Source organism: Camelus bactrianus, chromosome 35 (assembly GCF_048773025.1).
Source record: "Camelus bactrianus isolate YW-2024 breed Bactrian camel chromosome 35, ASM4877302v1, whole genome shotgun sequence".
Lineage (NCBI taxonomy): Eukaryota > Metazoa > Chordata > Mammalia > Artiodactyla > Camelidae > Camelus > Camelus bactrianus.
Genome location: NC_133573.1, coordinates 19,586,526 through 19,609,467, shown reverse-complemented (window position 1 = coordinate 19,609,467; position 22,942 = coordinate 19,586,526). Strand labels below are relative to the sequence as shown.

At 45.9% G+C, this 22,942-nt stretch overlaps 1 protein-coding gene across 18 annotated transcripts in view; it reads left to right on the top strand.

Annotated features, from left to right (window-relative positions):
- KIAA1217 (KIAA1217 ortholog) overlaps positions 1-19,097 on the top strand; it is a 673,163-nt gene extending 654,066 nt beyond the window's left edge. For 13 of the 18 annotated variants that reach the window (XM_074358470.1, XM_074358469.1, XM_074358467.1 and 10 more), the window contains 9 exons: positions 1,764-2,211; positions 3,127-3,310; positions 6,334-6,497; positions 7,158-7,322; positions 10,396-10,515; positions 14,321-14,398; positions 14,511-16,112; positions 16,630-16,752; positions 17,457-19,097. In XM_074358470.1, the coding sequence (XP_074214571.1) occupies positions 1,764-2,211; positions 3,127-3,310; positions 6,334-6,497; positions 7,158-7,322; positions 10,396-10,515; positions 14,321-14,398; positions 14,511-16,112; positions 16,630-16,752; positions 17,457-17,951 (3,379 nt within the window). In that variant the 3' untranslated portion in view covers positions 17,952-19,097. The remainder of the gene's footprint in view (positions 1-1,763; positions 2,212-3,126; positions 3,311-6,333; positions 6,498-7,157; positions 7,323-10,395; positions 10,516-14,320; positions 14,399-14,510; positions 16,113-16,629; positions 16,753-17,456) is intronic. The other 5 variants (XM_074358468.1, XM_045505033.2, XM_074358481.1 and 2 more) reach the window with 3 other exon arrangements.
- Positions 19,098-22,942: the final 3,845 nt, after the last annotated feature.

Below are 22,942 nucleotides of genomic sequence, written 5' to 3'. Positions count from 1 at the left end.
TCACTGGCTCATCATGACATTCATTGAAAAGAATATGCCCCAACTTCACACCTACATTAAAGGTGCCGGTCCTGTACGCATGCTGGGTTTGCGCTGCTCGGAGCACCATGATAGACTCTGTTTTTGGGTGACAATTAGGTCTCTTTCTTCTCCACAGACTAGCTGACAGCCATGAGTACTTTCCGTGTATCAGGCACTGAACTAAGCCCTTTACACGTTGTAGCCCATTCAGTCCTAATTAAAAACCGCATGGGGAAGGCACTCATGTTATTCTCATTTCACAGGTAGACCCGGAGGTTTGGGGAGGCTCACAGAGGGTAGGAGGTGGGGCTGGGATTTGGGCTGACAGTTTGACCCCAGAGTTGCTGTTGGTTCTGATCTCACAGCCAGGCAGTCAGTAATATCAGACATTCTGTCTGCTCCAGCTCACGTGTTGGTTGTCAAGAATATAATCATAAAACAAACAGGACCCCTGCCTTCATAAAATTGCCTCTCTCACGTGGGAAATTGACACAACTACCACAAATAAACCACTTCTCAACAGTGGCAGTCCTGAATTTACCATTGTTGAATCTGAGGTGCTGGAGGGATATCCAAACAGAGTTGCACATGAGCCACTTGGAATGTGGGTTGAAGTTCAAGAGACAGAGTTAGACGGGGTCCCTGCCTAACTCAGAGGAAGGAGAGATTTAGAATTGGAAGTCACCTTCATGAAGATGATTATTGGCAATGGAAGAGATGGCTATGGTAGAACAAGAAGGAAAGGAGGAAACAGATCCTTGGGGATTTGGGATTGAAGGGATGAGGTAGATAAAGAGCAACAGAAGCCAAGAAGTGGTCATAGTGCCGTTTTTCAAATCAAAAAAAGATAGCATTTTGGTAAGAAGGGAATGAGGGACTAAATCAAAATTATGGGTCAAGTACTACGTTCGACAATGTCTTCCGTGTAACTAAAGTGGTCACAGCAACCAGCCCAGAGGGCGGTGTTGAAAGGCACCATCACCACTGTCGTCGTCGTCACTGGTACCGTTCATAGACTGCTTTTCTATAGAACAGTATCTGGGGCTCACAGAGGTAAAGTTCCCAACATTCTAGAGCCAGAACACAGTAGAACTGACATTCAGACATAGGCCTGACACCGAAGGTCGTGTCTTTTCCTCTGCACCGTGGATGGAGACAGACACTCCGCATCAAATGACCTAAAAGAGCAGAGGAGGATGAGGGCTGACCCAGCTGTTAGATTTGAAGAAAGGCCTAGTCAGGCCGGGTGGGGGTGGGGGGGCACCAGACTGAGCGGCAGGAGGAGCAAGCAAAAGGAATTAGAATATAAACCACCCTCCCAGGATGCGTGGCAGTGAAAGGAGGAGAGTGAAGGAAGCTTTGGGGGTTAGAACTGAGCATCCCTGGCTGCTGCCCAGGCTGGGATTGGGTGGAGGAGTTATTGTTAGAATCATGTGTTCACTTTATGCCACCACCACCCAAAGGGTGATGAAAGGACATCAGTCTGGACACAAGAGTGGGAGTGGAAAGGGAACACTAGACCCTCTCCTGAGGGAAGACGCAAGAAGGCAGCTGCCGAGATAACCAGGGGGCAGTTAGGTTGCTATGGAAACCCTCCACGCCAAGCTGCTACTCGGGGTTGTAGAATGTCTTCGTTGGGCAACGCGAGCTTACCGGGCTTTGGGATGACACAGCCCTCAAGGATCCCCTAAAAATAAAATGCGAGCCTCAGCAGTTAACGCTGCTGTGCGTCCTTTCTCCAGGCATGTCACCGATGGGCTCTTGAAAGGCACCGACGCAGCCCAGGCCGCACAGTATGTCGCTATGGAGAAGGCCACGGCCGCCGACGTCCTGAAGGCGCAGGAGGAGGCTCCCCACGCCTCGGGCCAGCCCCTCCCCGGCGCGGGCGTCCCTGGGGACGTGAAGTCGGAAGTGGTGCCCCTGACCGTGCACCACGCCCAGAGCTCCCCTGTGGTCATCCAGCCGTCCCAGCTCTCCTCCGCGCTGCTGAACCCTGCCCAGCACCCGCCTGGAGGGGCCGGCCCTCACCCGGCCAGCCCTCCCGCGGCCACACAGGAGGTGACCTCGGCTTTGCAGACGGCGCAGGGTCCTCAGTCCCCACAGATGCCCGTGAATGGTTCTGCCATGCAGAGCCTGTTCATCGAGGAGATCCACGGCGTGAGCGCCAGGAACAGGGCCGTGTCTATTGAGGTAGAGTTCGCTTTCGGTTTCTCGGAATTCGGTGAAGGAGGAAGGGACACGGTCCTTTCCCTCCCAGGGTTTACAGTCTGGTTGTAGAGATAATGCATATATGTATCCAAGGTATATTTTTATATTTGAAATGGAAGTACTAAATATTTTATTTATTTTGCTTTTTTTCTTTAAGTGAAACAAAAATATGAAAAGCTGATACAAAAAAATGCAAGAGATTCCTCATTCAGCAGTGTCATTACATTAGGAATGCAATTCGATTAGGCCCGTGGAAATCTTCATTTATCCAATTTTCACACATTTTAATGTAAAATTTTCATAAGTTTATAAAATATTTGTAAAATATACTATAAAATGTGAAATACATTTTATCAAATAAATGTGTATTATCAAATATATGTTTTATCAAAATATGCATTTTATATTTTTACCCAAAAAATATATATAACTTTCTATTTTATCTATATATGATGTAAACTGATATCAACGAGTGTTTTGGTGTTGGTTTCTCTCTCTTTGAACATCACTATGATGAAAACTCAGTGTAGGAAAAGAGTTACAGGATCCATACCTTTGCGAGCACATCTTTGTATCTCTTTCCATGGGCGTTGGTAGAGGTACATAGTAAGTGCTCAGTAATAATTTGATGAATGGATGATGGGATTTCTGAGCTTGCTTCTCTGCAAATGGGTATCACTTGGGCTTCCGTGGTAGCCTGTTTATAGAGGCGCAACAGACAGCACGGGTCAGGTCTGTCTGATGTGCGGACATGTCCCTGGGCTTGGAAGCTGGAGCATCATTTTACCAACGCGTTAACCGTGTTATGCTTCCCCTACCCCGATATGAAATCTCGGGACTATCAATTAGCCTTTCCAGCTGGTTTTTAAACTTTCTTCACTTGCTGTTGTCCTTCAGAAAGCAGAAAGGAAGTGGGAGGAGAAGAGGCAAAATCTGGACCACTATAATGGGAAAGAGTTTGAGAAGCTCCTAGAGGAAGCTCAAGCCAATATTATGAAGTCAATTCCAAACCTGGAGATGCCGCCAGCCTCGGGCCCACAGCCAAAGGGCGATGCTCTAGGAGACAAGCTAGAACTTTCAGGTAACCGAGGTACTAACCGAGTGCACGTACTGGCTGCCCTCGGGCAGTGTGGTGCTGCCCACGTCTGCACGTGCCGGCCAACGGGACCAATCTCTCACTTCCTAAGAATCTTATGAATTAAAAAAAAAATTTAATTGGAAGAACAAAGCCTCAGGTGTCCCTCGAGCCTCACTCCTACCTTTTAACTATAACCACAGTAGGGAAGCCGTGTTCTGCGTTAGGATTCTAGAACAATGCCCACTAAGGAAAAAGGCAGAGTCCCAGCTTCTGCCTTTTCTACGAGTTTATGACCCTTCACAGCACCAGCTGGGAGAATATGAGGCCTGCGTTTAAATGGAGAGCTTTTCACGGGCTGCAGAAAGAAAATGCCAGCTTTTATGAGCTCTCAGGGGCATATTAGATCATAAGGCCAAACTGCATTTTTTAAATCAAAATTATTACATGGTATATTTAACCAACTAAACTATGGAAATTAAGCATCAATGTGTCAATAACAGTATAAAATAGCTGTTAAAAAAAAAACCTACTTAATCTTAAGCCAATTACAAACCACGTGCCTTATTCTGATCTTAAAATTATAGACAAAGACATTATTTTACTTGCAGCCAATGTTTCTCAGAGTCCCATTCAGTGATGTCTCATGCAGTGACTAAAATTAATTTGAAAAAGAATCACCATCTTGACTTGCCTGGCAAGGAGCGTGAATGTGGAATGACCAGTGTAACACTCTCCTCCCAAATTTCTGTTCCCCCAGCTGCTCTAAAACATCACTCTTTGAAACTTTTCCCCTCAGTCTATGCTGAGTTTTTCACCTCCTTTCCCACCTGCTAACTGTGTGAGCCCTGTCCAGGGCCCTGGAGGGTCAGACAAGGCCTGGACATGGGAGATGTGTCTCTGCTCTCACAAAGATGGCTTTTCTCCCAAAGTTCCCAGGCAGGAATTCCAGCGGATAAAATGATCTACCTCATTAGGGTGTCTCTCTGGCCTAATTCTGGTTCCTCTCATTATTAATTTTCTCATCTAGTCCTTTGATGTCTTATAATTATAAATAAATTATAAATCAGTGATCATTTTTGCTTCCCACGATTGTACAACAAAAATAATCACATTACATTTTTTTTTAACTTACCTCGTTTGGGCTTTTTATTCTTTCAGATTTAAAAAATTTTGCATACATTATTTTTTAAATTACTCTCCAGAGTATCTTTACTCCGTTCAAGTGTTCTTACTGTTGTTTTCTTTCTTTTTTTTTTTTCTTTTTTAATTCATGGCCCGAGTTCTTTCTTGATAGAATGTCATATTTAGCCCACCAGAAGTGTATAAATCTGTAAATGCTGATTTCTGTAATTTTTATTTGTTTGTCATGGGTGTTACCGCTTTTATTTATTTTTGCTTACTAACAAGGTAAAATTCTAAGCTTGGGGTTTTTTAAAACCATTTGTATTTCCTTTTGTGTGAATTGTCTGAGTACTTAGATCTTAGGTACTTCCCTCTTGGGAAGGATGGATGGCCCCCAAAAATCAATGGAGAATTTGGGGGCTTGTGGCCTCAGTGTTAAGGCAAAAATATTCACCGAGACATATGTTTTCAAACAGCAAAGAAGGCTTTTTTCAAGACTATTGCCATGAGAGAGAGAAACTGAACTTCACTCTGGGTGCCGCGTATCAGGGAGGGGGGTCATGCTAACGGCAGGCCAAGGGCATAGCTGTCAGTGGTAAAGAATGAATGAAGACCGAAGGTCAAGATGGGGGTGTAGGGGGTTGCTAAACTAACCTGAGGGTCTTTATTAAAACTAGGCTCAGCAGACCAAGGGCAGGGTCTAGTGCACAAAAGGGGTCAGAGGAGCCTGAATCAAGCTGGGCATAGAGGGAGCCTGTGTCGTTACATACGAGGGGGAGACCGGAGCCCACCTCCAGGGGCCCTCGGCCTGTGCCCATCCCCAGAAGCAGCCATCCTGAGGCTGGGCTCTGCACGAGACAGAGACTGTCCGCTACACAGAATCACTGGTGTGTCACCCTGACGACTTCCCCAAGTCTTCATTCCAACTTAAAGTAGAAAGTCCTCAAGCACCTCCTCTAAGCAACTGTCTCAGCTGCTCGGAAAAGACAGACACGCTCCCAGGAGGCCAGGCTACATCCCCAGAGCTGGGGCAAAGGCCAGCTGGAAGCTTCCAGCCCACATTGCTGGTTTCACGGCTTTTGTGAGCACTTGGGTAGAGGGTTAGTAACCGGCAGGGGCAAGGGGTGTTGATGAAGGAATGAAGCTGTTTGAGTTTTGAGTAAAAAAATGCCTTTTTCTGGGGAAACTCAGCACCTGGCTGCCTCTCCTAACCTTTTTTCTCCTAACCTAAATTTATTAATCCCTCCTTTCTGTGTTTGCTGCCTTCGTGCATTAGCAGAGAGCCTTTTCTAACCGTATAACCATGATCGAAGAAAATAATCCACTTTCTCCGATGTTTTTCTCTGACCCCATCTGTCTCCCCTCCCTTCTGGCTCTTCCTGGGCCAGATTCTACTCGAACATCCTCGACATGAATCCTTCCTACTAACAGACTAGGGATGATGTTTTCCACACTAGGGATGAAGGCCCTGGAGACCATGCAGGGGCCCCTAGATTTGCCTTTAGGCCCCGATCTTTCATTTCTCCGAGTAACACCAACTTTTTGGGTAACAAATTTGCTTAATAATAACAGGTCATACTTGCATAGCATTTACTATAAGCCAAGCTCTATTCTAAATGCTTTATGTATATTAAACCACTGAATCTTCACAACACCCTAGTGGCGAAGGTATAATTAGCATACCCATTTAACAGATGAGAAAACTGAGGCAGAGAGAGGTTAATGAACTTGCGCAGGGCCTTTCTGGGACTTTAAACCAGTCAGGCTTTGGGGTCTTTATCTTTCATTGTTATACTATGGAGAGAACAGAGAAGTAAATTTTAAGTCTGAGTTTATAGAACTACACTGGACTTTCTGGATGTTATCTTGAAAGATGATTTTTGCAATGACACATTGTCTTCCAGAAGACTCTCCAAATTCAGAACAGGACTTGGACAAGCTGGGGGGTAAGTCCCCACCGCCTCCTCCCCCGCCGCCACGGCGGAGCTACCTGCCAGGATCGGGGCTCACCACCACGAGGTCCGGCGACGTGGTCTACACCAGCAGGAAGGAGAACATTGCTGCTAAGGTCTGACGGGTTAAGCCCTGATAAACTGGTCTCTGGGTTCAGATGATGCCCTCAGAAAAAGTCTTCTCTGCTCTCATAGCCAGGCAGAGAAGTGGAGAGTAAATCTCCAAGGATGCACCACAGATGGAAAATGTCAGCCAATGTTATTGGACTAGATTGAGCACCAGGAGCTGTAGCCCTATTTGACTTTAAGCTGCGATCCCCAGCTACTTCCCCAGCAAAGCATCCTAAGATTGAAAATGGGGATCAGAGGGGGAAGCAAAAGGAAGATCGCCTCACAGAGGTAACTGAGACTAGCTGACACAGTCAGGGAATCTATACAGAAAGAGGTTCAGCGAGCTTTAACTTCCACTTAACTTGGCAAGTTGTGTCTTTTATGTTAAATGTAAAATACGGTCTCCAAGGAGGGCCTTTCTTAAAGAAATTGAAGTTGAGGAGTTACAGTTTTATTATAATTCTTCAATCCATGCACCAAAGCGACAGCATGGGCAAAGAAAAACCCAAACTAAATGCAAGTGGACAAAACAGCCTTCCAGCTCAGTAAGCTGGGAAGCCAGTGCAGCGGACAGTGAGGGAACGTGTGCTGGATTGTGATCTGACCCTCTTTTTGCCTGCGCTGGGGGTGTTAAGCCAGTATCTTTTGGTCTGAATCTTGCGCAGGCAAGCAGTGAAGATGCTGGAGCAAGCCCGCAGGCTAGAGCCACCAAGTGTCCCACTGAGGAGCCTGCTTCGGCCTGGACCCCATCGCCACCACCTGCCACTGCTTCCTCCTCAAAGGACGAGGAGGAGGAGGAAGAAGGAGACAAAATAATGGCAGAACTCCAGGTATGTGGATGAGGTGACTTGACCGTGGCTCCCTGCCCTTCCTGTCTGGGACTCTGGCTGCATCTCTCACAGATTCCCAAGCTAGAAAGGGCTGGAAGAGAGCCCTGTGCACCTGGGATGTATCAGCTGCCTCTCTGGCCTCGGCCACCACTTTTCCAAGATGGCGCTGAACTAGGCTCTCGGGCGCCTTTAAGACACGTGTGAGGAAATGACCGCTGCACAAAACAACTCAGGAAGTTTATACAGAAAAACCGATTGCAAGCTTTCCTTAGCTCTGGCTGGTAGAACTTCCTTTCCTTTCTTTCAGTGTTACCAGTCTCTGCCTTCACATGGGGTCCCATTCTTTGGCTTTCATTCTTGGGCTGATAGACCTGAAATCATGTGGCCTCCTGTCCTCCAGACTAAGTTCCCGTTCATCTTTTTTTTAAGTATTCTGAAAAGCTGGATGGTTTTGTTTCCCATTTTTTCTGGTCTCTTTGAGAAATACTTATTTTCATTTGTTTTTATTTGTTAACAAATTGTCACCGTCTACCCATAGGCTTGAGGATGGGATACAGGGCTACACCCACATTCACGTCACGGGTGTGACTCTGCCCAAGGTGTTCATTCTAAGAACTTGTCTAATCAGAGTCATAAACACAAGTCCCAGACCCAAGTCTGTTCATAGAGTATTTCATTTTGATCCATGAATTAAGGTAGGATTTTTTTCTTGCCCATTCGATGATCAGATCACAACCTCCCTATGGCTCCAAAACACATTCACCAGTATACCAATGGTTTTGAGCAGGCCCTGGGATCTGCATTGTTCATTTGGAGTAGAGAGAGTTCTCAAACCATGTCATCCCCACCCCAGTTCTCCCCATCTGCTCTCCATGGTGATAACTGCCAACATTGAGATGCTTGGATTTTCCAGGGAAAACAGAGCTGCTGGTTGATTTGTCACACACACGAGCCCTTCCAGACCCATTAAAACTCAGACTGGCCCGACCCATGCCCTCCATCAAACAGTGTGCTTAGACAGGTTGGAGAATTTCATTCTTAGGAACCGTAGATTTAGAAAGTTAGTGACTCACGAAACAGTTGGGAGCATGGTGGTCTCCATCACTCAGTTACCCAGTGAGGACCCTCTGACTCAGATACCAGTGTGTCAAGGCTACTTGGTGCCCGGCCTGAGCTGTGTCAGGCAGATGCTGGGGCCAGTCATGATAGCATTTGCCCCCAAATTATGGCATATACAACAAATACCGTATAAATAATAAATAAATCATGGTGTGAATAAATCACAGCCCGGTTTGGCTCAAACAGAAGAGAAAGCACTAGATAATGTGAAACAAGCTTTGTAACCTGTGAAAGGTGAACAACCACTAGCCATCAAAGAACTGTAGGTTTTAGGTTTGTCAGCAGCCCTGCACCAGCCCTCAGGAGAAGTCACTCATCTGTTCCAGACACTGAGAGCCCATCACCTGAGACTCTGTCCTCCCATCGAAGTCAGAATATCTTTGATGCTTTCTTTGACTGAAAGCTTCTCAAAGGGCAGAGTATCTGGCTTCTTGTTACATTCTTGGTGGTTGGGTCCCAGCGTGAGTGAAGCGCTCTAACCCTAACGTGACCTTGTTCCCCTTCCTGCCACGGGGAGGGCCCAACCTGCTGCATCAAGGAGTCGGCCTGCGGCTCTGCGGGCTCTGTCTATACCCGCCTCAGCTCCCGCTGAGGCAGGACAGGGAACAGCTGCAGCCCCCTGAGTAATTGCAGAACCACTGTCCTGCTCCGTGTTATCAGGCTTCAGAAGAAACTACAAAGCCTGGGGTCTGACGGCCCACGGAGATGGCAAGTAGCCCTAGTAAGCAAAGCCCTGGGCATCTCCAGGGCCAGCGAGGACCAGGGTGTCTACGGCGGGAACAGGGAGTCAGTCAGCAGAGCCGGGGAAGAGCAGGCTGCGGAAGGTCCAGGCTTCTGCTCCGCTCTGATTTTAAAACCACTGCTGAAATGTTCCCTTGGGGAGGGCGTGGGTGGTTCCTTCTGTCTGCAGTTATTTCCAAATAATAATATTCGTTTAAAAAAAAAAAGACAGTATTTGACATTAAGAAAATATAAGGTGATTATTTGAAATTATTCATTTAAATAACTGACCTTTAATCCTGCCTGCACATGAGAATACCTTGAGGAGTTGAAAAAAAAGTCCTGCAGCGTGGAGAGTCTGACTTTATTCTCTGGGTGAGGCCTGGGTAGCAGTAGTTTTTTTGTTTTTTTTTTTAATTGGGTGTCACGTAGCCTGATTTCAAGAAACTCTGGGGCTTGGGTTACCGTCTCTCCAGCTCTAAGGATCATATACATTGTGACTCCCTATCTGTCCTGTAGACACAGCTGATGCTTCCTCTGTGTCTGAGACCCAGCCCCCCCCCCCAGTGTCCCCGTGAGTGGCCACGGGTGGCTGTAACTATAATCGTTAGTTTTCAGAGACAAGTCTAGGCGGATCAGGCAGCTCCCAGGCCGCTCAGAATCGCACGTCTGCTAGAGCCTCACTTGACCCTGCATGAGCCTCAGAACAGCTCAGAGTGTGGGAGTATCTGTGGCTGTGAACAATTAATTGTTAAGGATTACTTTCATTTTAAGGTTCAAAAGTTTGCAATACCTTGTGCCCTTTTATCTATAATCTCAATAAAACTGGTTAAAACAATAATGAAGAGAAAAGAAGGATAGCGTCTCCTTTTGTCTGAATTCATTCACATATTTAGCATTTTTTAAAGGTCAAAGCCCTTTAAGAGAAGCCCTACTAAGTGCAAATCAGTTTCATGCAGATGGGAAGAAAGGGCATTGTTTTCAAGGGCTCTGTCCATTTCAAGGGCTCTGTCTAGTTCATCTTGGTCTGGCCCAGGAAATAAAGAAGCCTTTGCCCCGGGCTTTGCCAGCCTGAACTCAAACAGGAAGCCGGTTTTTAGGGCACTGCCTCCCTGGCCCTCACGCAGGATGGGCCTGGGTCTGGATGGGGAATTCCTCCAGATTCCCTGTCTGTTCCCTCTGACCTTCTTGCTATACTCGGATCCCTGTTAACCTAAGTATTTTAATTCCTTAGGCATTCCAGAAGTGTCCCCTTATGGATGTAAATTCAAACAGTCACGCTGAGCAGTCCCGGGCTGACAGTCACGTTAAAGACACTAGGCCGGGGGCCACAGTCCCGCCCAAGGAGAAGAAGGTAACGTGGCAGTTACACGTTTGCCACCCAGTGGCCCATCCTTCTTTCCTTGCTCTGACACTAACACCACTCCTGTGCTTGAGCCTCTGTGACTTTTCCGTTTCCTCCCTTTTTTTTTTCCTTCAAACTAATGGAGACACAGCTTGGGGTTTCACCAGAGATATCTGGTTCAGGTTTCCAGAGTGGGCGCTGTGTTCCTGTGCACAGCATACAATTACAGACGCAGAATTTAGGCATTTTCCTCCCAAACCAAAGATACACATGCACCTTTCAAGGTTTTCCAGAACAGCTCTGGGGGGAGAAAAAATGGAAACGTTAACCACGTAGGTCGCACTTATTCTAATGTTTAACTTCTCTTCTGGACCAAAGACATCTATGTTAAAAGCAGGTGAAAGCTTTAGGTGCCAGCAGAGCTGTATCCTCGCCATCATCCACAGGTGCATTGGTGGAAACACACACATATGTATTTGCACACATGTTCAAGAATGCCAGAGTTTTTGTTACTATTAGGAATTCTCAAAGTGTACCTCCCAAGATAGGAAGTTCGGTATAGTTTTAGTGCTAGTGTACTGGGTACCACTCTCATGGTTTCAAAACAGATGTCCAAGCTCTGAAACAAAGGTCACTGTCATGACTTAAGTACTTTAGGGGGAGGACGTTAGCCTGAAGGTTTGAACTTCAACGTCGTTAAGTTGGATCTCGAGCTTTTGTGATTTTGGGATGTAGAGCCATCTTATTTGATTGAAGCCTCTGTCTAAATTTCAGGATAAAATGCTTATGATGACCAATTCAAGTCTTAACTTTTTTTTTTTTTTTCCGGCCAGGAACTTGTATCTCAGAATTCAAAGGTTTTAGCTTCCCTTAAGTAAAGTCAAACAGATCAGCCACAAGGTAGCCAAGGAGCTACTCCAAGTGGGTACCTCAGTCCAGGCATAAGTAAGCCCAGTGAAGGAGATATAGGAGCACAAAATGGGAGGTCTGTTCTAGCACGTTCCTTCAAGAGATGCAGTCCAGGGGCTTTCTGCTCCCAGCCGTGCAGCCCCGCCACAGAGGCTGACCCGCTCCCCCGGTCACATCATCACAGGGCCTTCGTGTAAACCCCATCTGCGCCACGTATCTGGCAAATGAAACCATTAGCCAGGTGATAGGGGGTCCCTCTTGCCGCACCTGGGGAGGTTGTGAGATTGTCATTGTTAAATCTTTCTCATGAAGAAAGCCTCCTATTGCTGTGAATTGAACCCATGACAGTCACCTTGGAAATACATTACTTTTTCAATCTGTCGTATTTCCTTATGTGGCTTTATTAAAACCAACTCATAGAAGGCTCTGGCCTGTCCCATGTTACATGACACACTCAGGCCAGTGAGACTGTGTCTTCTAAAATACTGACCGGGAACTTCTCAGAGACCCCTCTGTAGACAGTCATTGTAGAATTCTGCTCACTTGCTGAAAAGTTGTGTGGGGTTTCTTGCCCTGTGATTAGAAATCCATATCCCATCGATGACATTTATCTCCATCAAGGGTCCATCAGATACTGAGCGGGTCTGTACTGAGTGCCCGATCCTGGGGCATTAGACACCAGGTTGAATTACAGGTGCTTGTTCTGGATAGTTATACTCAGGAGATTGATGTACGTCATGAGAACCGTGACTGTCAGACTTGTCCCCAAATTGTTGTCATTATTAACCTCTTCCTGGGCTATTCCTCTGCTCTTCTGTAAATTAAATGTTTCTTGGAGTTTTTCTCCTCTCATCATCAAGTGCTAGCCTAGTACTTACTCTTATGCAATTTTTCTACAACTTATGTCTCTGATTTTGATTTGTTGCCCAAATGCATATTGTCCTTGCTTCACCAGTTGTCTAAACAACCCAAATCTCAGGACCTAAGAACAGATATTAAAGAGGCTTAATCAGCTCTCATGCAGAGACCTGACTGTCTAAGACTGTCTGAGACTACATGACAATTGTGAACAAGTGACCCTGGATAAAGTTAACATGCTTGCTTTGATTCACGCCTTCATTTTTCCAGCCCAGGGCCAAAAATGCTAGATCACATGGAGGCTAAACTTGACATCTTTCTCTGAGTGACTTCCCTGGTGGAGTATTCCTGCTGCCAGAGCCAGTTTAAAGTCCGTATATCGCTGGGTGGCACCTGAAATAGTTAACGATGGTGTCACCCAGCCTCAGCCAATCAGGTTGGATGCCAAGCCCTAACCGCCCAGTAAGAATATCAGCTGATGCCAGTTCCTCCTTTGATTCGAGGATCAGTTCACACTCAGGTCCTAGTTCGACCTACACAAACTCCCTGTTTGGAGTGGAAACTTTAGGCCGAAACCTCATTTCTGTTTCTTCTTATAACCTTTTACTTGATGCCTTGGTTGTTGAATCTAAACATAAAATCCCGCAAAAGAGATTATGTTGTTCAACTGCAGGAGCTGAATCTTACTGCCCTGGTTGGGGGTGCTGGGTGGGGGGCAAGAGGAGGTTAAAAATAGGACCTCGGTGTCCGTGCCATGTTTCCCCGTGATTAATACTGACATTGTCTGTGTGTTTTACTCCCTGAATGTGTACGAACATTCTTTCCCTTTCTAACCGGGCAGTAGGATGGCTCCGGCTTGTCTTCAGTGGGGCCTGGGTTCTTGTGCTTCGTCATGTTGTCATTGCTTTAACCCAACAGCCTTCTTGGGATCGTGTCCCATTCTGCTCTCACCTCCTCCTCTTGGGCTTCTGCAGCAAGAAGAAAGGACAGCCGTGCCTTGGAAGTGACAGGGCATGGCTAGTGATAGCTTTGTGGCAGGGGCCCGAGGCTACTGGTCCAACCCATGCCGGAAAAGGCCGTGCTTCCTGGGGGAGCACCTTCCATGCCTGGTCCTCCCTGCTGGCTGGGTTCTTACCTTCTGAATCCTGGTGAGAGCCCTCAGAAATGCATCTTCCCTCTGCATGAGAGCACACAGAGAATCAAAGCTGAAGCATGATGTCACGGTCTCCACTTGAGCCTCAAATTTCTGTTCTGTAAATTGTTTAGATGACTTTTTGACAGCCTTGTAACTCTGCATTTGGATTTGATCATCTTGGCTATTATTAGTATGAAGGTTATTTTGACACTTTACTTGGCAAGTGCAAGTACAAACTGCAAGTATGTTTTCCAATCTGTGATTCAACCAGGGAAAAATAATGTGGGTTTTTTTTTTTTTCCCATCTCCAAGTACCACACCCAACCAATGCAGACCTCTTATAGGAAAATTCCCATAAAAGAAGCAGAGATGAAACTGAAATAAGTAGCCGGCAGAGATGCAAAACTTTTCCTGGTCTAGTTTCCTTGAAGCAAGAAAACTGAGGCCCAGGAAGGACATGAAAGGACTTGCCTAAAAATAATAACACAGTTCAGTGGCAGATCTGGGTTAGAATCAAAATCTGCCTGCTGATACAGTGTGCTTCCAGCAATGCCCCCGCCCCTACTCTTCTGGTTTTAGAGTCTGCTAAGCTCACAGTCAGATGTTGAAAAGAGGACGTGCTGGTACAGAACCCGTCCCTTTATTCTCTTAACTGCTCCTCCCAACACAGTGTCAAATCCTTGAAGTATTTGGCTAATTGAGATTTTCATCTTGTACAAACACAGGGCATTTTTGGAAGTTGGAGACCCAAGCAAACCAAGGTAAACAGAGCTGTAGGCTCTGGACTGGTGTGTTACAAATGTGCTTGGCCCGCATGTTTTGGAAGTGTAATTAAAGGAACAGTCTAGGTATAGTGTCCACTTGGGGGGGATGTGGTTTTGTGGAGTAACATGTCCTACACTGTTCTACCAGAATTTGGAATTTTTCCATGAAGATGTACGGAAATCTGATGTTGAATATGAAAATGGCCCCCAAGTGGAATCCTGGAAGGTGAGTTCACCAGACGTGTGTTCCAACCGCTACCGTGTAGATTCATGCCCTTCCTTTGCAGATCAGTTTCTGATCACTATATGTGGTTTCCCTCCTCCACCCTCCCTCCCAGGTTCCCGCAGGGGCTCTCACACCTAGTGACCATCCGAAGTGGGACAGAGGAAAGGAGAATAGTATTTCTGATGCACCAAGAACATCAGAATACAAAACTGACATCTTCGTGAAGGGAAATTCCATCTCCACCAAGAGTCTGCTTCGAGACGGTAGAAACTATTCCCAGAAAAATGTGTCTAAGGTCAATTCTAGTTTCTCTGGTGTTAGTTCATTAGAAGATGAAATCAACAAAGGACCTACGATCCCAGGGCTGCAGTATCCTGTTTCTGACACTGAGAATCAGAAGATGAATTACGGGAAGACGAAGAGGGTGAGTCAGCAAGGACAAGAAAATACAGATAAGGGCCACCTTCCCTCTCCCACTAGATCAGCTGAATCGACGATTCGTGACATCAAAACGCAAGACCAAGAGGTTCCCATGACAGAATTTGGCCAAGTTATCTTAAGACCCAAGGGAGCAAGGCATGCTAACGGGATCCCTAATGAGGGTGGGGAATCGACACCAAGTTCTCCCACCGAGGAAAATGCAACCACCGACAACATTGCCTTCATGATCACCAAAACCGCGGTCCAAGTTCTCTCCAGTGGGGAGGTCCGAGATATAGTGAGCAAACAGGGAGAAGATGTACAGACAGTCAACATTGATGCCAAAAAAGAGGCGACTGCCCCGCAAGAAGGCACTGAAAGTGAAGAGCCGGTCGTGTGCCTCGACAAGAAACCTGTGATCATCATTTTTGACGAACCCATGGACATCCGGTCTGCATATAAGAGACTTTCAACCATATTTGAGGAATGCGATGAGGAACTGGAGAGAATGATGACGGAGGAAAAGATAGAGGAAGAGGAAGAGGAGGAGAATGGAGATCCTGTGGTCCAGAATAACACTTCCCAAAAGGTTCCTAAGGAGGCTGTCTCGGGCAGCCTCAGATCAGGGCCGCAGGCTGAGAGTAAATTACAGCCACACTTCCTTTCAGCAGAGACTGGACTGTCAGGAGGACAGGAGGTGAATAAAACTGAGCCGAGCAAGTTCAGCCAAGTCGATTCGCTAAGCTCAGAAAACCAGGGGGACGTGACTGATGACCAGTCTGAAAGCCCCAAGAAAAAGTTCAAATTCAAATTCCCGAAGAAGCAGCTTGCCGCTCTCACCCAAGCCATTCGCACAGGAACCAAGACAGGGAAGAAGACCTTGCAGGTGGTGGTCTACGAAGAGGAGGAGGAGGACGGCACTTTGAAGCAGCACAAGGAAGCCAAGCGATTTGAGATCAGCAGATCTCCATCTGAAGACAGCCCTAAGAATCTGCTCAGGAGACCAGAGCAGCCCCGTCTGGAGAGCACGGCTCTGATTTCGAGAACTGATGAAATCAGAAAAAACACCTACAGAACATTGGACAGCCTGGAGCAGACCATCAAACAGCTGGAAAACACGATCAGTGAGATGAGTCCCAAAGCCCTAGTTGATACCTCGTGTTTTTCCAGCAGAGATTCTGTTGCAAGCTCCTCCCACAGGGTCCAGGGGGCCGGTCCCCAGTCCTTGCTAGTCCCGGATGAAGTTCCCACTGCCCTAGAGCCCCCCTCGTCTATTCCTTCAGCCTCACGTAAGGTATCTTGGTCTGATGGAAAAGTGAAAAGAACCAGCTGCTTTTTTAAAATCTGCCATAATCACCGTTAGCAAAAGGTGTCTTGTGATTTACTTGCTTCCTTTCAGGTGGCTCGTTTTGTTTTGTTTTGTTTTTTTGTCTGTTCACCATGATCCCTCTCTCTCACACTTTCTCCCTCGCCTTCCAAACAACAACAACTAGGTGTCTAACAGCTAATCGACTCTGTTTTTTACCTCTGTGGCTGACTGGTGTTGGGAAAACCGCAAGGATTTGCTGTTGAAGTGATTGCTCTGATACTCACATTAAAATCCGTTTGATCAGTAGTGGAGCAGTTTTATTCTGTTTGATTCTTCAAATTAACCCCAGTGGTGTCTCCTGATGTCCGTCTCCTAGATCTGTCCTGCATGTAGGGCTGTGGCTTCTCACGTTGAGCTTCTCTGCACACAGTGGGGCGGCCTTGGTGACAATCTGCTCACGAGCATCCTTTCTGTCCCCCCCTCTCGCTGCTCCTTCCCACAGGGCTCCAGTGGGACCCCTCAGACGAGCAGGATGCCTGTTCCCATGAGCTCCAAGAACAGACCCGGAAGCCTGGACAAACCCGGCAAGCCGTCCAAACTGCAGGATCCCCGCCAATATCGTCAGGTAGTTTTACCTTAACCCCGATTTCGGATGGACACTCTTTGCGCTTAAGAAGCAAGTCGCTGACTTAGTTTATACCAAATATTGCGTTTTTCTTTGTAAGATCCAGTTTACGTAGACACCCTGGATCTGGGGGCCATGAAGACAGTCTAAAAGCCTTTGTTGAACTTCTCACCACGCTTTTGCATGCTTGCAATAATACATCTTTTACTTTGTGACGCCAAAGTTGACCTGTTAACACGAGGTGGCAAGCCAGTTGGTTTTACCTGGGGGAGCATAGTGGTTCATCAGAACACCTTGGGAGACCAAGACAGACAAACCTGCCCTGAAAGTCACCAGTACTAACGTGTGTTGACTGCATCACACTGGAGGCCCCTTAACTCTCCGCCACGATGCCCCACCCCCACCCCACCTGGTAACACCCCCCGCATGGCCCACCCGGCACCCAGAGATGGGAGCAGGAGGGTGTGCCTGTTCTCCCAAATGCGTTCTTCCTTCTTTTCTGCTCTGCACATCCTCAGCTCTGCACTTTGGGGGTTCCTACCAGGTCCAGCACAGCACCACGAGACTTAGCTCAGGCCTTGAATGGTTTGGTTTGGTTTGATGTCTCATTGAATGATTCTCAGAAGGGCTGTGTTGCCAGGCCCTGTGGATTGATGGTGTTACCAGCTTCCTGACGAACTGTCTCCCGCCATCTTTATTTGCAGGCTAATGGAAGTGCTAAGAAAGCTGGTGGGGACTGTAAGCCTGCTTTCCCCTCCTTACCTGCTTCTAAGATTCCAGCCCTTTCTCCCAGCTCTGGGAAAAGCAGTTCTCTGCCTTCTTCTAGTGGTGACAGCTCTAACTTCCCTAATCCACCTGCTACTAAACCATCGGTTCCTTCTAACCCTCTCAGCCCCCAAACAGGACGATCTGCTCCCTCTGCCTCCCTCATCCCCTCTGTCTCTAATGGCTCCTTAAAGTTTCAGAGCCCCACTCATACAGGTAAAGGTCACCATCTCTCATTCTCACTGCAGACTCAAAATGGCCGAGCAGCCCCTCCTGCCTCCTCCTCCTCCCCCCCCTCCCCCGCCTCCCCCACTTCACTGAATCAAGGTGCCAAGAGCGTCAGGACCATCCATACTCCTAGCCTCACCAGCTACAAGGCACAGAATGGAAGTTCAAGCAAAGCCACCCCATCCACAGCAAAGGAAACCTCTTAAAGGCCAAAATCCTATTAGGCACAAGTTGGAGTTACATTTAAGGAAAAAAAAATTTTTTTAAACAGTCTTTGGCAACTGTTTTTACAAGAGAATGTAACATATTGCTGTACTGTTTGAGGCTTAATGCTAAGTATGTGCTAAATACTGGACTAATAGATTTCCATAAAGCTTGTTTGTTGGTTTTTTTTTTTTTTACTTTGTTGCTATTATAATTACATAGCATTTACTGTCTATATGCAATACCTGTTATATGAAGTAAGCATGTGTTACAAAAAGAGAGTTTGGCGAGAGAGAAAGGTGTGCGTGAGACAGGAAAAAAAAAAGATGTACTGAGCATGTAAAACACATATGATTCCAGAATTTTAGTATGTTTTGTATAAAAATATTTTTCATTACGGAGACTAGAAGTGAACAGAGAAATACACAAGTGTGACTATACAAATTGTAAAACAGATACTATAATATTTCCTTTTATTTTAGTGTTATTTAGCTTTATTACAGATTTCTATTTTTGTCAAAACTTCATGGTTCCTTTCAAGATCTTTTTTGCCAAAACATTTTGATACTGTAGCATTGTACATTTGGAAGTAGCGTGCTAGACAGTAAGCTAGTGAAATTCCACACAGGCCAACAAAGGCACATGTAGAAAGCAATTATCAACCCTGTTGCACTGCCATGAAAACTATGTATGATCATTTGCCAGCCCAAGCAAGCTAGTTTTCTTTGCTTTTCTTTCTTTTTTTAAAACATGTTGGGATTCTCTAGTTTTCTTTTGCAGTATCTAAATCCTTTGTTTTGTGAGACATGGTAACCCACACTATTGCATTGTGGATTTTAAAATGTACACTTCTGTACGGTTCTGTAAACTGGTAACTTTTTTTGTAAATATATAAATAGACACCAAAAGTACTGTATGTGATAGCACACAGAGTAGTTTTCCCACACCAAAGTTAATTTTTATGCATGCTTTAAAAACATATATTGGGAAGGGCAGAAATGGGACTTCACGGACATTTTTAAAAAGCAACAAGTTTGCACAGCTAGAGTGTTTTTGTAAATAAATGTATTTGTATAACACAGTCATGTAAAATACAGAACTATAAGCAGAGACTTTGCAAAACTAAATAAAGGGCTGCATGCTTATTATTTTTTGTACCTTGTTTTTATAACGAATTTCTAGGCAAAGAACAAACGTTAACTGTTACTGAATTCAGTTTTGGCTTTGAGGGCTCGATTAGTAAACATGTAACCAGACACAAACTGGTTTTTCGGAAAGCTCAACTTTTCTGAAAGCTCCGGGGTGACTCGTGATGAGTTTCTGATAAATTCTTTGGAAGGGTAGTTCCTTCCCGTGAAACTGGCTAACTCTCTTCTCGGTGGCTTACCAAGGTTTGGCTGATGGCAAGTTTCCAACCTCATTTACCAGATGAATTCTTACTGTTCTGCCTTTTTTTTCACTTGCCAGTAGAAGTAAAATAGAAATAAAATGCCTTTATCACGAGGATTTTTTTTTGAATTCTCAATTTAAAAAAAATTATTGATCTAGAGGAAAATATGCTAGCTAACATTACACCGTATGTATTCATTTTTAAAAATCATGAGAAAAGCTGGTGAAAATAATACCAAGATTATGAATTGACTACAAGAAATCGCAGGAACCCACTTACCATTATTTTTTGTCCCCCCCCACCAAATATTTAACTTGATTTGATATAAAGTACAAATATTACTGTAATTTTAGCACCTGATTGTTGATTTTCTCAAACTTCCAGTTTACTGAGCTGGGATGCCTTCACCAGAAATGTATGTCTCAACCTATTATATTAATTATAATCACATGTTTCAGGACACACAGGAAAGTCATCCTTTTTTGCCCCCTTTTTTGTCCAGTTTCATTGCCATGTAATTGACATAGAGCACTGTTACAAGTTTAAGGTCTGCAGCTGGTGATCTGACTTACAAACATCATGAGGTGATGACCACAGGAAGTTTAATGAACATCCCCCATCTCAGATAGATACAAAGTTAAAGCAATAGAAAGGAAGCTCATTATCTTAACACTCTTTAGGTACAAAAAATCCCAGACTCTGCCAGGGCTCCAGAGCCACTTCCGAGACAAGCTCACCCTGGAGGCAGGAAGGTCAAGCTATGCTCTGCGCACTCCACCAAGAAGGCAAGGGAGCTTACGGTGCAGACCTTAGATTTACACAAAATGCTTAAGTAGTTTAATGGCCTCGCATATGTGGGGAAGTCTAATCCTCACGTCTGTGAACAGAGAACAACAATAACTGCCATCTGTCGCCTATTATGGGCCTGCTGATGGGCTACAGTGTTTTGCATATATTGCCTTTTCATCCTCACAAAAGCCCTGTGAGAAAGTTACTACCGCCATCCCGCCCCATGGCGCTGCAGAACACACAGGCTGAGTAAGAGATGGGAAGTGCAGGGCGCCCGTCCGGGATGAGGCTGAGTGAGGTGGCGAACACTTGACCGTTCTGCTCGGGGTGGGCGGTTTTTTCATTCCTGGTCCCTGGTTGAACTGCTTCTTCTCAGGTCCGGATCCCAGTCTCAACATAAGTGGCTCCCAAATGCTCCCTAAGAGATATTTCTCAGAAATTTGCTTCCAGAGGCTTCCCAGACACAGACGTGAGGGGGCAGTTCAGCTCCTCAGAGAAAGCTTTTGAAATGCGTGGACGGGGGCTTCAGTCCCATCTGATCCTACACTTCCTCTTAAGTTCCCAGTGTTTTGAGATGAAATGCTTGATGACATACCCTACCTACTTACCTAGTTTCCAAACAAAACGTAATACAGTGCCCTAACGGTAGGTAGTGTAACAAAGCCATCACATGCCAGATAAGCAGAATTTAGCGACAAATGCTTTAGCTGCATTTAGAGACCAACCCCATGAACATATTTGGCTGATGTGACTTTCCCAAATTAGTGAACGACTCTGCTTAAAGCTTCAAAGAAAGTACAATTCTCCCTCATTTTACACATTCCTGAAGATTTTATTGCCTGTTTTAAGCATGTGAAAAAGCTTATTTGTAAAACAGACTTGGTCTCTGGACGCAGATCATTATATACAGGTTTTTTCACTTATGCAAATGTCTGGTGGAACGTTACCACCGGGTCCTGCTGGAGGGGAACTCACTACAGGACCCCTAGCATCCTAGGCCAGCATCCACGAAATGCCAGTTTTGCCTCCATCACTGTGACAACTAGAAAACCTCTCACAAATGCCTAAAAGTCCTTCTAAAGCCAAGAGGGAATGTTTTACACACAAGAAACAGTTCGCTCACCTGGAGATGGAGTCAGGGAAGAAGACTTTCAGGGATAAAAATGCCATTATTATGATGGTTGCAATCAGACATCCTTCATTTCCACAAATAAACAGAATCACACAGTGGAAGGGGCCCCGCCAGGTCTAAAACACCTTGCAGATCCTGGAGAAAGAACGTCCTTTCACTGAGTGACCCCAGAGAAAGGAGCTGTGACTTCCATCCGCCTCGTCTGTCTAAAATTTCTCAAGGAGATGCTCCCCAAAGTAAGGCATTCCTGCCGAATGAGATCTGGCTGCTACCTGCCCGTCACCTCAGTTCAAACTATCTGCCGCATGCACCCTGCACCCCTCAGCCCCCAACCCCAACCCTGCTCCAGCTGCCCTGCTATCTGTTCTGCCCATCAGACAAGCCCGAGCCACACATTGCTCCCTCTGCCTGGAATGTTCTCTCCAGGAAGCCTGGATCAAGGGCCCTGATATGTACACCTTCTCCTGCATAATCCTTGGAGGAGTTGGCACTATATAGTGGTGTGAGGTAGTCAATAAAAATTTAAGAAGTACAGGAATTAAAGTCCACACAGACACACTGGGGGGCCCATAGCAGGACCTGCTAAAAACCATGGGAGACCATGCTCCTCTGTGGAACCTCGTGGAAGGGGATGGGAGGCTCACATAGGTTCACCAGAGCTTAAAGACGCCCATGAGTTCTGCGGCATCTTAGAAAACAACCGTTCACTTGCTGCCACCTGATGGTCATTTCTGGAACATCCTCTAAGAGACTATGGCAAGCCCCGGTCCTCACTGGATCCAACTTCCTTCATCCCAGGTTTGGCCACAGCTGTAAAAATGTATAAACCACCGGTGGGATGCGGCCGGGACCCTGGATGAATGTGTGAGGCAGGTGGCATTTTTCCACATTTCAGGGCCTCCCTTTCAGAACGACTCACCGCCTCCCATCATTTCTCTTTGGGGGAAAGTGAAAAAGCACTAGAAAACTGTTTCCTTCTAAGCACTTTAGAGCTATAGGAGGCGGGCAACGTTTAATCAAGGCATTGAACATCCAGACGTGGATGGAGGGCTCCCTTCCCCCACCGGATGGACACAGAGGCCTCCGTATCCCCCCCACAGTGAGAGAGGGCTCCCCATCCTTCCCACAGACATAGAGGGCTCCCTAACTCCCCATCTCCCCAAGGTTGCTCAGGCGGGTGGACACCAAGGAGCATCATTGCTGGACTGTAAAATTATGTTTGATTTTGTGAGAAACTGCCAACCTGTCTCCAAATGGCCTGACTGTACCATTTTGCATTCCCATCAGCAATGAATGAAAGTTCTTGTAGCTCCACATCCTTGTCAGCGTTTGGTGTTTTCAGTTTTGGATGTTGGCCATTCTAAATAATGTCTAGTGGTATTTCATTGTTGTTACCATTTGCAATCACTTAATAACATGTGATGTTTAGCATCTTTTCCAACTGAATATCTTCTTTGGTAATAAGATGTTTTTTCAGGTCTTTTGTCCATTTTATTAAGCAGGGTGTTTGTTTATTGCTGAGTTTTAAGAGTTTTTTGTATATTTTGGATAACAGTCCTTTATCAGATAGTCTTCCTTTGGTATCCATGGGGGTTTGGTTCCAGGAACCCTGTGGATACTAAAACCCATGGATGCTCAAATCCTGTCTACAAAATGGCATAGTACTTTTATATAACCTATAC